Below are 15,034 nucleotides of genomic sequence, written 5' to 3' on the forward strand. Positions count from 1 at the left end.
TTTCCGACCCATCAAATATATTCCTCTTTTATAACCCACTTTTTTTTTTTTTAAATTTTATTCTAATAGCACACAAACAACAAATAATATATGGTAAAAGGTTTTCTATTACTAGTAAAATAAATTTCAAAAATAACAAATATAAATATTATAATAAGTTTCTATAGCTATAATTTTATTAATTACTTTCTATAACTATAATTTAAGGGAAAATTAAGTTAATATTCCATAAAAGCAATATAATTATAAATATATACCTCTTTACACTTATATTTCACTCAATAATTACCTTATATATCTCTTCGATTAATTTCGCTTAATTGATATATTTATATTTTGATGTAAATTCGTGTTGGTCACGGTTTTATAGCAAGAATTGGAGAAACTGTAGTTATGAATTATAATTTTCTTAAATTGTAGCTATAGAACATAATAAAGTCTAAAGGTTTGTTATTTTGTATAATATTCTCGTTTATTGTTGACAAATACAAAGTACATTAATTTTTAAGATCTTAGAAAGTTCTTCTAAACATGTTTTAATACATAAATAGTTAATTAACTTAACCTTAACTAATATGTATGTTGTGTTGAACTTTATGAAGTCATATAAAATTTGTGTCTACTTGTGCATGTATATGTTCGATAGTAGTATAGAGCATGCTTTTCGATAGTAGTATAGAGCATGCTTTTCGATAGTAGTATAGAGCATGCTTTGGGTGTGGTTAGGCTTGTTCATGGTTATGATTAACAACAAATCAAATCGCAATTCGTATCAAATCGATTAAAAAAATTGATATTTGATTTAGTTTGGTTAGATTAGGTTTGATTTTTAAATTTTGAAAACCGATACTATTTGGTTTGATTTTTGTTTTACTAAAAAATAACTGCAAAAATAATCAAACCGAATCGATAAATTAGATGTATAAATTTTATAATTATTTATATATTATTCATAAATAAATTAAAAATATTTGTTAAATGTTAATTAACTTAAGCCTTTAACTTTATCATTTTATCAAGCACAACACTTTAACCCAAGTATAACAATCTCAAATTCAAGTCCATCAAAATCCATTTAATCTTTACCTACTCTACCTTCACATAAAATAGTCATACTTACTCTTAAATGAATCACTTTGTTCGTATAATGATAACTCTAATATTGCTTAATTGCTTGACTAAACCGATATTAGCTTTTCTGTAAATTATTCATGTACTTGTTATTTGTGTCTATCGAGATACGTAGGTCTTAACAAAAATTATTACTTTCATACCGAATAAACTAGAAAAACCGAACCAAACCGACACTAACCAACTAACCAAATCGATGGTTTTTTTTTTTTTGAAAAAATTTGATTTGATTTTAGAAATTTAAAAAACCAACTAGATTGATTTTATTTTGATTTCAATCAATAACCGATCCAAATCGAACTACTAACACCCTTGAAAGCTAGTTTATGGGATTGAGTCAGACCCAAAATTAATTTATTTATGTTTGTTGCACTTAAAAATGGTCATATGTTGGATGGTATCATGTGGTTCACTTGTAATAATAACTATAAAGCAAATTCTGGACAAAAGTACTACTTCTCACTTGACATGCGTTAAAATTCACAAATGAAGCTTGAAGGAAACAACACATTAACAACAATATTTTTGTTTCATATCTGAAGCAAACAACACATTGACAATACTGCTGATATTCATTTCACTGTGAATGAGTTACAAACATGTTAGTGTGTGGGCGCGCATGAGAGAAAGAGAGAGAGAACCTGTTGGCGGAAAAAGAAGGAAATCTACTCGAAAACTCATTCAATTTGTGGTTGTCATCTGCTAATCCAATTGCTTTCAGATGTAGTACGATGAAATTGAACGAAAAGAAAAAGAGCAGTAATTTACAGAATGCCTCCATGAAAAAGTGAATGTAACTTGACATCAATCGTTCATAAGCTAGAAACTCTGCGTTCCCTAAGCACATTTCTGCGTTGAGGAGGATCTCTTAGTGCTGGTTCTGTTTTTGAAGTGGTGCCTTTGGTCACCTTTAGACACATGCAAAAATAATGAGACACGAAACAAAATGTCACTGTAAGTTTATATGATGGGAAATCACGCATACCTGTGTTTACTCTATTGCTTTCACCGAGCACTACGGTTAAGCAAACCTTGGAATGACAGATAAAGATCTTTGTTCTCCGTTCCGAAAATCTCTTCTGATTTTTTCAAAGTTTCCTAAATTTATAATGGCGAAAAGGAATAGGAGAAGACTTTCAGTTACTAGTAGACAAATAGGAGGAATTCATAGAATGTTAAGGCAACTAAAAATGCTCATCACCTCACGAGACTGCTTTTGTGCATTTAATTCCTTAATGTTGGTCAGAAAGGCACTGAACTGCTCATAGGATAGGCGACTCCTATATCAACAACATGTGATACTATCAGGTGAAAGATACTTGCTTAGTAAAAATAAAATTTTCGAGAAAGAAAGTAGTTTAGCTATCCACCTAGCTTGTCGGAAGAACTCCTTCCCATCAATTCGAGGAGTTTGACCTAGTAATTCGCATTAATGAAAACAGATTAGAGAATCATACATAAACCAGTCAGTAACAAGATTTTGTGAAATTATCTCAAGCAAGAATGCCTTTGTAAATGTGCAACACCATAAGTGCAATACAACAGAAAAAAGTAATATTTGCAAAGCTCACAAAAGAAAATTGAAAGTTAGTTAACCTGGCAATGGGCGTGACTTGGGAGGGGAATTAGCTGCTGATGACTGTTGACTTGATGGGAAAAAAGACGACATTGAACCACGTCCCTCATATTGAGAGTTTGTTGGAGAGTTGGCGCCAGACATCCTCTGAGGAGATCCAGCAACAGAATATCTTCTAGGAGATACACTAGTGGAGATTATTTTGGGAGTCCCAGTTGGAGTAAAACGCGGTGTTATGTAGGGTGACATGGAATAACTTTGCAAAGCTCGCTTTGAGGCTGGATCCAAGAAAATGGAACAAAGTTAATTTCTTTTGCAACATTATGATATTATAAGCAGAAAACATAATGTTCAAATACCATCATCATTAATTACTGTGCTGTCCATAGAACCATTGGAAGAATGGTGTACTGCATAGCTGTTCACCTCCTCTGCACGATATTATCATCAAACAAAATTTAGAACATCAAAGATAGAACACCATATCTTGAGGCAGCCAAAAGTGTGACATAACATCTTGAACATGACAAATGAGCACAAAAGAGGAAATACATATAAATTGAAGCCAAGACATACCCTTCAAGGAATATGCCTTATGGGTAGATTGGTCGTAAGTGCCAATATCAACAGTTTCAGCTGGCTGAAGATGCAGAAACAAGATTGGTAGTTTAGTCTAGCAGAAGCACATGATAGAAAAGAAAATGGTCTTGCTCTAATGCTACTAAAAAGCAGAAATTTGACTAGCGCAAATATCTGAATTCCAATATTATTACCAAAAAAAATCTTTTAGGAAGTTTAAGTAGGAATTTGGACATGAATTTGATGATATTTGAAAAAAATAGTATTTGAAGTTAAGTCAAAAAAGGGTATATGGAAGTTGGAATAGTGTTTGGATATGCATTTAACTTGAAAAATAGATGAGGTTTTGCGCGGGGATAAGATTTACAACCACTTTTTCAAACTTGAAAGACTCAACTTCAAGTTGGAGCAAAAAATTGACAACAATGTATGACCAAACAGTTTTTTGAAAAAGGAAAAAATTGTATGTCCAATGGGCCCTAAGTTACTCTCTACATGATTTTCCTAAAATGAAATGTGAAGAGATCAAAATTCTGAAATCTTACCGATGAATTATCATCACTAAGAGACTGCACCAATTGCCTTTTAAAAGTCTCCAACTGTAAAAATAAAGAAAGCAAGTTTATGCTATGCAACAAGTAAGCAATAAATGACATAGCAGAGGCAGAAGCTACAACTAAGATTTCAATCAAACAATCAGAGGCGTGGAAACCACTGTCAGGTTGAGGATATATTGACAAATCTCTTTCTCCTATAATGCTCTAATTTTGTCATGAATGCGGCTCTTGATGAAGAAGAAAATTGAAAGGTGAGACTGCTTTCTCATCACAAGATAGAGATATGGAAGTTGACGGATCTGGCTTCTCTGAGAAAGAGCATAATGTATCTGAATCACTTATGTCTAAGGTGGAAAATTCTCACTATATAAGCCAATTTAGGCCCACTTCTCAGTCTCATGTGATTGATGATTTATAAAACAATGACCAAAATCTTGGCTAAAAGTTAATTGCCCCTGTGATAAACTGTTCAAAACCTTCCACCAATGTAGCTCCATATATAGCAGCAGTGCTATAGATAACCCTTTTTTGGTCCAATAGTTGATTCACGGGATAGGAAAATCTAAAAGGATGTTGGAGTTATGACTATCACAGCCTTGAAAATGGGCCAATGGGCTAAGCTTTAAAGATACATTGCATTGGGTTGCCTTCCCAAATAACTTCATTACTTTTATCATGTACTGTGTATCTGTATCTTTCCTTGATATTCATTACAACTGGGATCTCAGTGTCTCACTGACCAAAAGAGTTAAACATTCATTCCTTTTTTTGTCTTGCACTTTGGAACGGTTATCTTCATTTATTCATAAAGAAAAGAATATGTAATCAGGGAGCCTGTGACTGGTAATACGGTTAAGTTCTTGTTTCTCATTACTTTACAGCTAATATTTGTTAGACATTCAAGCGGTTCAACGTTCGTTGTGAAAAGGTTCTCAAAAAGGTTTATAGATACCTTTTTTTTTATGAAGTAATTAATTCTATTTATAGTTACTTCAACTACTCCAACCTTAAGATTTGGACTGGAAACTCAAATTCTTTACATGGCATTAAAAGGCAAACTTTGTAAATTCATTTTCACAACAGCTTTGTCTCTACCTACTGTAACATTCTGGACTCTCTCTCTGACCTTAGTTCATTGAGCCATAGGTTTGCTCAGAAGACCCATTCCTGTTTATCCTGCTGAGCCTTCTCTCTCAACTATAAATCTACTCTTCCAACTGTAGAACCTATTCTCTATGCTCCAGGCATGCTTCTTAACATGCTGAGCCTTCTCTCATTACCCCTGGAGTGCCCACTCTTCATATTGACAAGCCTACGCTCTAAGCTCAAGACCCAAACCTCTTGAGCCACCTTGGATTTATCAAATGATCAGGAACTTCAAACTGCAATCAATTAAGTTGAACTCGATGTGCCAAATCTTAGTTGCATCAGATAACCTAGTAAAAATAACTTAAGGGGCACTACAGCATAGAAAATCAATCTAGTAGTATCCAGTGAACAGAGGTTTCACAGTCATCTACTTGAAAATCAAATATATATTTTAAGTAAGGATACAGATCCCCTCAAGAAACCATCATCTCTTTGTACCTACTTACATGATAGTCTTAGTCTTTACATTTTAGAACATCCCAAAATGTTTGAAAACACTCATATAATAGTAGTATAATTTGTAACTTTCACAAAGAATTCAAATTTATTAAGTATTCAAAGTTCAAATCTTGATGTGGTGATATTTCAATCAAACCAACTTTTCACTTATTACTGCAAGGTTCTGTTCACTATCACTAATATAATATAGATGCCAAATAAACATCTTAAGCTGAATATACAGTGTTAGACTGTATATTGAGCTTAAAATGTTAATTTGACATACATATTACATTACTATAAAATGGACAGAGGGAGTGCCAAGCAGTAGAATCAACCCATGACTAATTGAAGCATAACCCTCTAAAAAAAATTAATCCAATAATCAAGCAGGAGTTCAACAACAAAATTATGTACTAAACAATGTTCAACTTAGATATTTTTCTCCATTAATCCAGCAGGAGTTCAACAACAATAGTTTAAAAGAGATAACTGGTTTATCACCTTTGCTAAATCTCGAGCCATTTTCTTTACTGTCATGGCCAATGAATCCCTCTCCTTCGTAAGCTTCATCTGTCATTTTTTACCAAAAAAGGTTAGATTAAGGCCTTTCCGTTCCAAACAAATGCAAGCGTTAGAAATGAAAACACAAGCAAATACAAGCAGTACATTATCTTCACAAGTAAATTGCAACCGCAATTCGTTTTCGTGACAAGCCTTCTCGAGCTGAGAGACCTTGTCCTGAAGCTCCACAATGACCCGATCCTTGTCGTTAAGCTTCTGATGAAGTCTCCCCGTCTCCGACTCAAGTTTGGTAACACGAGACGCTATAGCCATGGAAGTAATCTTCCTAGCAAGATCCAACTGGTCGTAAGGGTCCGTTGGAATGACCGATAGTATTTCATCGGAAAGATGAAAGTCCGGCCCGGGACTCCGGCTACTATCGCTGCTGCTATCCAACGACATCTCCGAATTCCCAAAAACCCTAACGCCCAATGATGGAAATTTGGGGGAAAAAATGGATTACGGAGAATCCAATGGAGAATTTGAACAGAAGAAATGAGGTAATTAATGAGTTAATTAGGAATTAATTCAATTAATTTTGATTCTGTTTGACTTGTGTTTTTGAATTTAAAAATGATTAATTAAAATAAAGAAACAAATGGGACATGCTTTATGGTGGTTTGTCTCATTTATGAGTTTGAATTTATTATTTGTTTTCCCTCCAAAGCTTAATCGTCCTTTTCGGTTTGGTCCGCTTGGGCCTATGGGCCCTAATCTAAACCCGCTAACACCATACTTTAAAATTGATTATTTACCTATTCATCTTTCTCTTTCTCGTCCTTCTATTTTTTTTTTATATATTTATACGTAATGCTAGTGTATTTATGTATAGTTATATATTAAGTTTGATAGGATACTAATGAATCAGGTGTATGAGTGATGTATGTAATGTATTTGTGCATTGATATATCTAATATATTCATGATATATCTAATGTATGTGTGCATTGATGCAAATTTTATTTCACAACCAAGAAAAAGTAGGTTCAAAGGGATGAGACAATTCCACGCATAGTTATATATTGGTTTTGATTGGGCAATGACGAATCCATAATATATATTAGATCTAATATATTTGTGTATAAATATATTTTTCCCGTATCAACTATGATTTGAAGTAAATCTTATTCTGTGAGATCGTGTTGAATATGTTATTGTCTAAAATTCTAAATTAATTCAACAATCCTATACAACGTGGGCAACTAATTAAACACCAAGTCTGGTAGTTTAGAATCTTAATTTTTAGATGCCATGGACTTGATTATTCTCATCACTTTGGCTAACAGCTCATTCCAAGTATAATTAAACCCCAAATTCAACAGATTGAAATCATTTCTCTACTAAAATAATTTTAAAAGAAGAAACTATGAAAGATAAAATGGAGTAGAAAGTAATATTTTGAAACATATTAGTGATAATGTAAAGTAATAAATCAAATTAAAAGTGCAGATACGAGAAAAGATTCACAGCTAACTAACATTTTCTGATGTTTCTCTTCCCACTATTTCAATTAATATGTTTACTGTCGTCGGAAGATATCTGAGGCACAGCAATGCAACTAAACCAAAATAATGTGAATTTGGACATCAGTATACAATCATTAAAAGAATTCACATTCATACGTTCAAATGAAGTAATCAAGTTGTCCTAAGGGGCTCCTTTCTCCAGCAGGATTAAGATTACAAAGCTCATCCGTCAAGGACGTACATGTCGCAAGCAACAAACCTAGGGCTTACGAGGTGGTGAACTGCTGCTGTTACTGTTGCTGGGGCTCCTCCCTCTTAAAGGCCTGCATTTTTATGAAGCACCAGCATATCATAACCAACATAATAACAACAAACATAATCATCAGTCGTTTCTATACTAAGATTGCAAAACCATATGCAAGTGTCTTGTAGCTCTGGAGTTAACCTTTCTCCAAGTGGAAGGAAAAACCTACCATATGAATATGACTAATTATAGCAAGAATCCAAAACAATAGCAAGAGATTACACGGAACCCACCTTCTCTTAGGACTGCGACTCTTTGAAATCTTGCGGGGTCCCTAAACCAATAAGCAAATTACATCCACATCAAACAATCTTCAAGTGTTGACCCCAAAGGAAAAAACAAACAATCTAACAGGTAAGTTTGTTAAATTAAAAACCCAACCAAACACAGACCTTGCGAGGACTGGGAGAAGAAGAGTAGGATGATGACCTCCCACGTCTTGCAGCTGCACCCCTTCCCCTATACATGAAGCATTCAAAAATAAGTATTGCTTGTTCATATAAACAAGAAACTGCCTTCTTTCAGAAATTTTATAGCGTTATGTTCTTGATAATATGGTCATAGTAATTAAATACACACAATAGAAAGAAACCAGGCATCAGAATATGTAAGTTTAAATTGAGCAAGAGAGGCATAAAAGGAAAACTACTGACCACACATAATGGCAATAGACCCACTAATTCAAAGAAATAACACAAAATTAGCTGTAATTAGACACTAAAACATTTGTGACAAAGATGATACAAATTTATGTATTACCGCCTAGGAGAAATGGATCTTGATCGTGACCGGAGAGGCCTTCTAATAGGTGAACGGGACCGACGACCAATCGGAGATCTTCTGGGTGGACTTCTAGCACGTCGTGGAGAACTACAAACAAAGACAAGGAGACAAAGATACCATGAACTACCACTGTCAGTTATGAAAATACATTAGTTAACACAAAACGAAGTATTTAAAATAGTACAGGCTACAGTTTACTATATTTTTAACATAACAAGCATTGCATCTACTAACAATAAAAACAATTGTCACCTATCATGGACAACACTATGTCAACAGTAACTGATGGCATAAATCATGTATATATGTATTTATATATATATATATATATATATCAGACATATCTAAGCTACCACACATTTTTAACAATTAAAAGAACCTCTTTGAAGTACGTAACATCAGGTTTATCCCTACAGGCTACAGCATTATGCGAACCATTAAGGGACTTTATAGTTATGGAGCAAAGGAAAAGATATTTTCAACATTTCCTTCAACTATTCAAGTTTATGAGATCAAAATGCTAACTCACCGACGCCTTGGCGGAAGGGGAGAACGTCTTCTAACAGGACTGCCACGAATTCTTCTGGGAGAGCCCCTGCTGAAGATTTAATCAGTAAAGGTACACATCAAAATTCCAAGATTTCGAACGCAAATGTGAAATACCCAACCTAGGAGGTGTCCGATGACGTCTTAGTGGAGGGGATGGTGAACGGCGCCTCATGGGAGATGCAGGCCTCCTCCTGTGGGGTGGTGGACTGCCGCGCCTAAAAGGAGAATTTGCTCGACGGCGAACAGGAGAATCTGGCCCACGTCTAGGAGACCCTCTTCGTCCTATAGGGGACCTCCGAGGTGAAGAAGCAGGCTTTCGACGAGGAGATACTGATTATATCAAAGTAAACCAAATTAAACAATGCATCATACAGACACAATGAACAATTCCTAATATAACAAGGGTATCATACACTCTTGTTGCCGTTTTGGTCCATCTTTCTCCACATCAACAGGAGCATTATCGGTTCTCGGAGCATCTCTTCTTGAGGAAGTTGCAACAGCCCTTGGAGGTGAGGCAGCCTTCTTTCGCTCAGGAAGGGTAAACCTGGCATGAACTACTTTCCCATCAATCTGAGCCTGCATTAACACCAACCAAATATTTTAGTTAATCCCCCATTACAAAAATAAAAATGATTGGATGCAATAACCAACTGAATGTACAAATCTTAAAACCATACACCATCCATGTGTAGTTGGGCTTTCTCAGCATCAATTCTAGTCTTGAACTCAACATAAGCAAACCCTTTGGGAAGATTAACCTGCAACAAGTGAATTCTTATATTAGAAAGAAAAAAAAATAAAGGAGGCGCGGGTGGGATGGGTGGGAATTTCACATAAGTTGTACACCATCGAAAGATATGGCACTTGTTAACTTACAACATGATCAATGGCCAACTGCACATGCAGAATTTCACCAAAATTACCTGAGAAAAGGAAAAGTTACAGACATTAACCATCATGAAGATCATGAGATGGACAGAGCAACATCAAATTGCCTATGGCATCCAGTCAATCATTTCCTGTAAACCTGGAAATTCTATTTTCTGAACAATTTTGTTCAACTCTTTTATTCCCATTTATTTATTTTATTGTACATGGATTAATATACACTGGAACTAGCGCACTGCACAGGCATGTTGATTGGATTGATTACACTAGAGCTACTGCTGGGAGAACCCATTAATGAAAAACTGACTCAGTCGCCATGAGGATACCAAGCATACCCTGGCTTCCAAAAGAACATTTTAAAAAAATTATCTTTACTTTAACTGTTACTAATGTTGGGCAATGAAATGAGCTAGTTTTTAGACAGTTAAGGATGTGAATTTTGCCATTATTTTTCAACCTTTTGTATGTGCAGGTGTTGCCAATTCAAGTTTGAATGTGATTAGTGGAAAAGGCCAACAGGTAATAGTAAAGGAAGGAAAAGAGCACAAAAATGCAAAATGCTGTTCCACTGCGAAGCTGTGCAACCATGCAGACTGAAGCTACTGGCATGCAGCAAAGATGAAAGGCTTAAAAGCAACTGGTCCTCCGCGTGCTGATCGGCCCAGCTGGGGCCCCACAAGGCAGAGGCGTGCAGATCACCAAATCAAGGATCAATTCTGGGATTTCGCATGAGACAATATGCTGAGTTTGGAACTTGTCCCGGAGATAGGGCATCGAGAATAAGAGCAAGAAGAAGACTAGGTTATGAAGGAGAGAAGGAAAACATGGTACACCACTCAAATCCAAAACAGAAGTTGGGATTAAGAGTGTAGTTGTTATGTCTTTTTGTTCTTCCTTGTTTTAAGTAGATTTATTCTCCTCCCTGGAGTAGTTTCTTAAGATGGTGAGTGTATTGATAAATATGTTTGGGATTTTGGTTTCCATTATAATGCTTGAACTTGTTATGGGAGTTGAATTAAATTGCAACTTTATTCATTATCTTATTTATTCAAAAGAGGAATACTTATGAATATTGTTGTATAGTCTTGTTTGGATTGAATTAATATATCTTTTCTAAGTAATCGAAAAAGCTTGTTGACAATTATTGATTGAATCCTAGGGAATAGTCAATGGACATTATTTCCTCAAGAATAATACATAACATGTTCTTGCATATTAGGATCACTATAATATATAATTAGTTTATTCTTAAACTTGAGATTAACTTGGAAGAGAAATCTAAATTTTATGAGTACTCTAATCAACTATCAAATTCGAGAGAATAGATAAAATTTTAGATGTGATCAAATACGATAGAATTCCAGCTATCATTATGCACCTGTTCCATTTTGTACCCTATCTTCTATAATTGTTATTAAGCATGGTATTTACCAATTGCTTAAAGTTACAAATAGTCTATAGTCATGGTTAATAACCACAACCAACTCTCTTCTCTTGATCTCCTAAATAACAATTAGCAAGATTTGATTGAATTATTATTTGTACCAATCTCTGTGGAGACGATCTTTATGCTATACTATCTTTGACTAGTGAAGCGCTAGATCTATAGTTCTTTTTTTTTTTTGAGAACATGAAGCGCTAAATCTATAGTGTGTTTGTGCTCGTCAACTAACTCATAATAACAGGATTAGACTAGAACGTCTGACATATAACCAGGCTAAATAAACAGAATAAATAGAATCTATAACCAAAAGGTTGGACCATTTCACAGTAATGAACTAGAAGTTGGCGTTCAATTCTTTGGTTTTAGACTCTTCACTTGTTGAAGTACCAAATACCAAACCGAATTTCAGTTCTGTTAGGTTCTTCTGTATGGACCTGATATAATGGGCTATTTACCCTGGACGGGCTGTTGGGTTATCAGTTGACAGTTACAACCCTAGCTTAGTGTAGAATTTCTACAACTCAGGCAAAATAAACTTCACCTAATCAAAAAGAAGTGCAGAACATACCAAATATTTCTTTCAAATGGTTTTCATTGACATTCCTGCTGAGTTGATCCACATGAATTACACGCGACTCAGGTATAGGAGATACTTTCCTGGAATCAGATCCCAAGTGTTACACATCAAAAAGCCTATCAATGCATATGTCAGAAGTGCTACATGCAGTAACATTTTTGCATCATCAGAAGATATTGGTATTAGTAACTATCTTTATCAACTGCATCCAAAATGGATGTGATGCATAACTGAATGTTGCACCAACAGCACGCATGTCTGAGTAATTGGGATGGAAAGGAATTGAAGAGCATTCGAAATCATTTATGAACAATCGTGTCCAGCTGCAATGCATTCTCCAAAAAAAGATCTGATAAATGCAACTGAGTCCACATTCAAAATAGCTCACAATAACCCAGCACCCTACTGTATGTTAATTTCATTTGGAAGAGGAGAAAAACAAACCAAGAAAAGAAAGGTATCCCCCCCCCCAAAAAAAACAGAAATTTGGATGTTATTGGAAGAGGTTTATAAGTAGTTATTCAATGAATAAACCAAAGTCGAATCTCAGCTTAAAAACAAACAACATTACCTTGGAGGTGGAGAAGCTTTCTTAGACTCTGGTGGTGGTGGCGGCGAGCGGCCTCGCTTAGATACTCCAGCAGGGCTAACAAAACCATATAAACAATAAAGGATAGGGTTTAGGATCATTCAGAAATAGGACGATTGGTGAAGTACTTTAGCTATTTTGCAAGATAGAAAACTAATAGAACAGCAACATTTCAAGAAATTTTCATGCTAGTCCAACCTGTCTAAGCTCAATAACAAATAAACAAAAATATATGACGACAAAAAAGAGGCCAATCTTCAAGATTAACCATAGTATATCTTGTTTCCAGTTTTCTATTCCAGTCATGTGCCTACCTCAACTTCTCCACAAGCAAGTACCTGCTACCTCACGTATCGGATGACTCTGTCTATCAATACTTAGATATCTAGCTTAGACAGATGGAAAGAAATAAATAACATAATGTCTTTTGTCTCTGTTGGATTTGAAACTTGGTCTCCAAGATTTTCGCCCACTTCTTTCACCACTGTGTTACACCCTTGAGTTGTGTTTCCAACTCTATTTTATACAGTCGCGGAGGATTGAAATCAGTTTCTTGTTGTCTAAATGGAAGAAAGGCAAGAAAAGCAAAACCGATGCAACCAATATTCTAGTTTTGCTACTTGCATGTTGGAATAACTTAAGAAAAGCAGCAGGAAATGCCATAAATTATCAAATATAAGCTATCTGCACTTGCAGAAGCGAAGTGCAGCAGAGAATTATGTCACATGGCCCAGGAATTAGAGGACACAGCTTAACACTCTTCAGACAGTGGAAAGGTATGGAACAACTATGAATTACATAGCAAAAATAGCCTCTTGACCTATATAATGTTTGAGATGCAAAACTACAGAACATATATCCATTCTATATCTAACCAGACGACAATCAGACTCAGATTCAGCAACTAGCAATTTTAATGCGACTTGGTGCTACTTGTGCCCGACTCTACTTCAACCATAAGACTTTTCTATGTCATAAACCTCGCAAATCTAACATAATTCAAGCAGCCATAAGCACATTAACCAACAGCAGCAACTACTTCACCTCAATTCAAAGAAGTTAAAGCATATTTGGGCTTATTTCTCCTCTATAGTTTGCAAGTTAACTCTCCGACATCAGACATTCTGATGGCATACGAATCTCAAACTACCAGTATCACGTAATAAAAAAGAAAAAGCGGGAAATTACTACAGAAATGCATTATGCAACTAATACACATTTGAAAGAGAGAGTAAAAACCTTTTTCGTTGAGATGGAGGGCGACGACTAGGGCTGCGAGAACTTGCACTCCGGGAAGCAGAGGAAGATGAAGAAATTGATCTGGAGCGGGATCTAGATCGAGATGGAGAACGCGAACTTGAGGAGCGAGAGTTTGAAGGAGTGTAAGAGCGAGACCGGGAACGGGAACGAGACCGGGAACGAGAAGACGAGCCTGACGGTGAAGCCGCACGGCCTCGACCTGGTTTCGCCATTGGCAACAGCTTACTCCGAAACCCCAGTGATAAACCCTAATAACAGAGAACTGTCGACAGAGTACATTTGGGCAAAAAGGTTATCAGCTTCTAGCCCCGAAAAACAAATGGGCCGAAGTGGGCTGTATCCCCAAAGAGTATTCACTGGGACTTACGAGTCGTTTGATAGAGTATACATTGATCGTTTAGTAAAATATTTTGTAATAATTGGATTAGTAATATTTAGATATTGTAATAATTGGATTAGTAATATTTAGATATATTTTTAATTATAATTTGATTAAATATACTAACAGCAATTCTGTTCTTAATCATGTTTATTTATGTATAAATAGTTTTTGTATAACTAATACGATAATTTACTACTTTCTCTATTTCAAAAAAAATGTCCCTGTTTCTTTTTTAGTCTGTTTCAAAAAGAATAACCCCTTTCCTTTTTTAGTAACACTTTAATTTTAACTTTTCACGTGGTATATTTAAAACCACAAGATTAAAGGGCATTTTGATACATTTGACATAATTTTAATTTAGAATCACAACATTAAATTTTTTTTTTCTTAAACTCCGTTCCTAGTTAAAGGCCTTTTTTTTTAAAACAGAAAGAGTATTATTTAGTTATATACCATATAATACTAAATAACATAGATCAATCATACATAAACTTAAAACCATACTAAATAAAGAATTATTAATTAACAAATGACTATACACATACTAAATTTCCTAATACACTTGCCATTTTGATTTTCTAATTCTAGTTCGTACACATTTAGACAAATTATTTGTTTGCATTTGGACTAATACCACTTTAATAATGTTGCGCATATCTCGATCAATAATTATCAACTATATTCATTAAGATTTGAACAGATAGAAAAAAAATTTGATTTGAACATGAAACTTCAAAGTAAAGGTTAATGTATACAACAAGTAATATAAAGTCGAAGAGTTTGAGATAGTTGAGAG

At 34.9% G+C, this 15,034-nt stretch overlaps 2 protein-coding genes across 4 annotated transcripts; both read right to left on the reverse strand.

Moving 5' to 3' along the window:
* Positions 1-1,641: 1,641 nt before the first annotated feature.
* On the reverse strand, positions 1,642-6,577 carry LOC101261167 (uncharacterized protein At4g15545). 2 transcript variants are annotated; one of them, XM_004248280.5, is made up of 10 exons: positions 6,100-6,577; positions 5,935-6,003; positions 3,832-3,885; positions 3,284-3,347; positions 3,067-3,138; positions 2,728-2,985; positions 2,502-2,547; positions 2,333-2,411; positions 2,117-2,229; positions 1,642-2,039 (listed from the first exon to the last, which is right to left on the reverse strand). In XM_004248280.5, the coding sequence occupies exons 1-9, from the start codon at positions 6,394-6,396 to the stop codon at positions 2,137-2,139; spliced, it is 1,032 nt and encodes a 343-aa protein (XP_004248328.1). In that variant the 5' UTR covers positions 6,397-6,577; the 3' UTR covers positions 1,642-2,039; positions 2,117-2,136. The 2 variants fall into 2 exon arrangements, with proteins under 2 accessions (XP_004248328.1, XP_069146380.1); XM_069290279.1 differs by having other exon boundaries at positions 2,010-2,229; positions 6,100-6,544.
* An 878-nt stretch (positions 6,578-7,455) lies between these two features.
* LOC101257116 (serine/arginine-rich splicing factor SR45) lies at positions 7,456-14,211 on the reverse strand. Of its 2 annotated transcripts, none has more exons than XM_010328924.3 (12): positions 13,836-14,211; positions 12,579-12,653; positions 11,999-12,087; positions 9,975-10,021; positions 9,776-9,856; positions 9,509-9,674; positions 9,215-9,425; positions 9,076-9,141; positions 8,523-8,633; positions 8,156-8,222; positions 7,997-8,037; positions 7,456-7,782 (listed from the first exon to the last, which is right to left on the reverse strand). In XM_010328924.3, exons 1-12 carry the CDS (start codon positions 14,066-14,068, stop codon positions 7,719-7,721), a joined length of 1,251 nt encoding a protein of 416 aa, XP_010327226.2. In that variant the 5' UTR covers positions 14,069-14,211; the 3' UTR covers positions 7,456-7,718. The 2 variants fall into 2 exon arrangements, with proteins under 2 accessions (XP_010327226.2, XP_019071656.1); XM_019216111.3 differs by having other exon boundaries at positions 9,076-9,144; positions 13,836-14,168.
* Between the last annotated feature and the right edge of the window lie 823 nt (positions 14,212-15,034).

This window comes from Solanum lycopersicum, chromosome 10 (assembly GCF_036512215.1).
Source record: "Solanum lycopersicum chromosome 10, SLM_r2.1".
Taxonomy (NCBI): Eukaryota; Viridiplantae; Streptophyta; class Magnoliopsida; order Solanales; family Solanaceae; genus Solanum; species Solanum lycopersicum.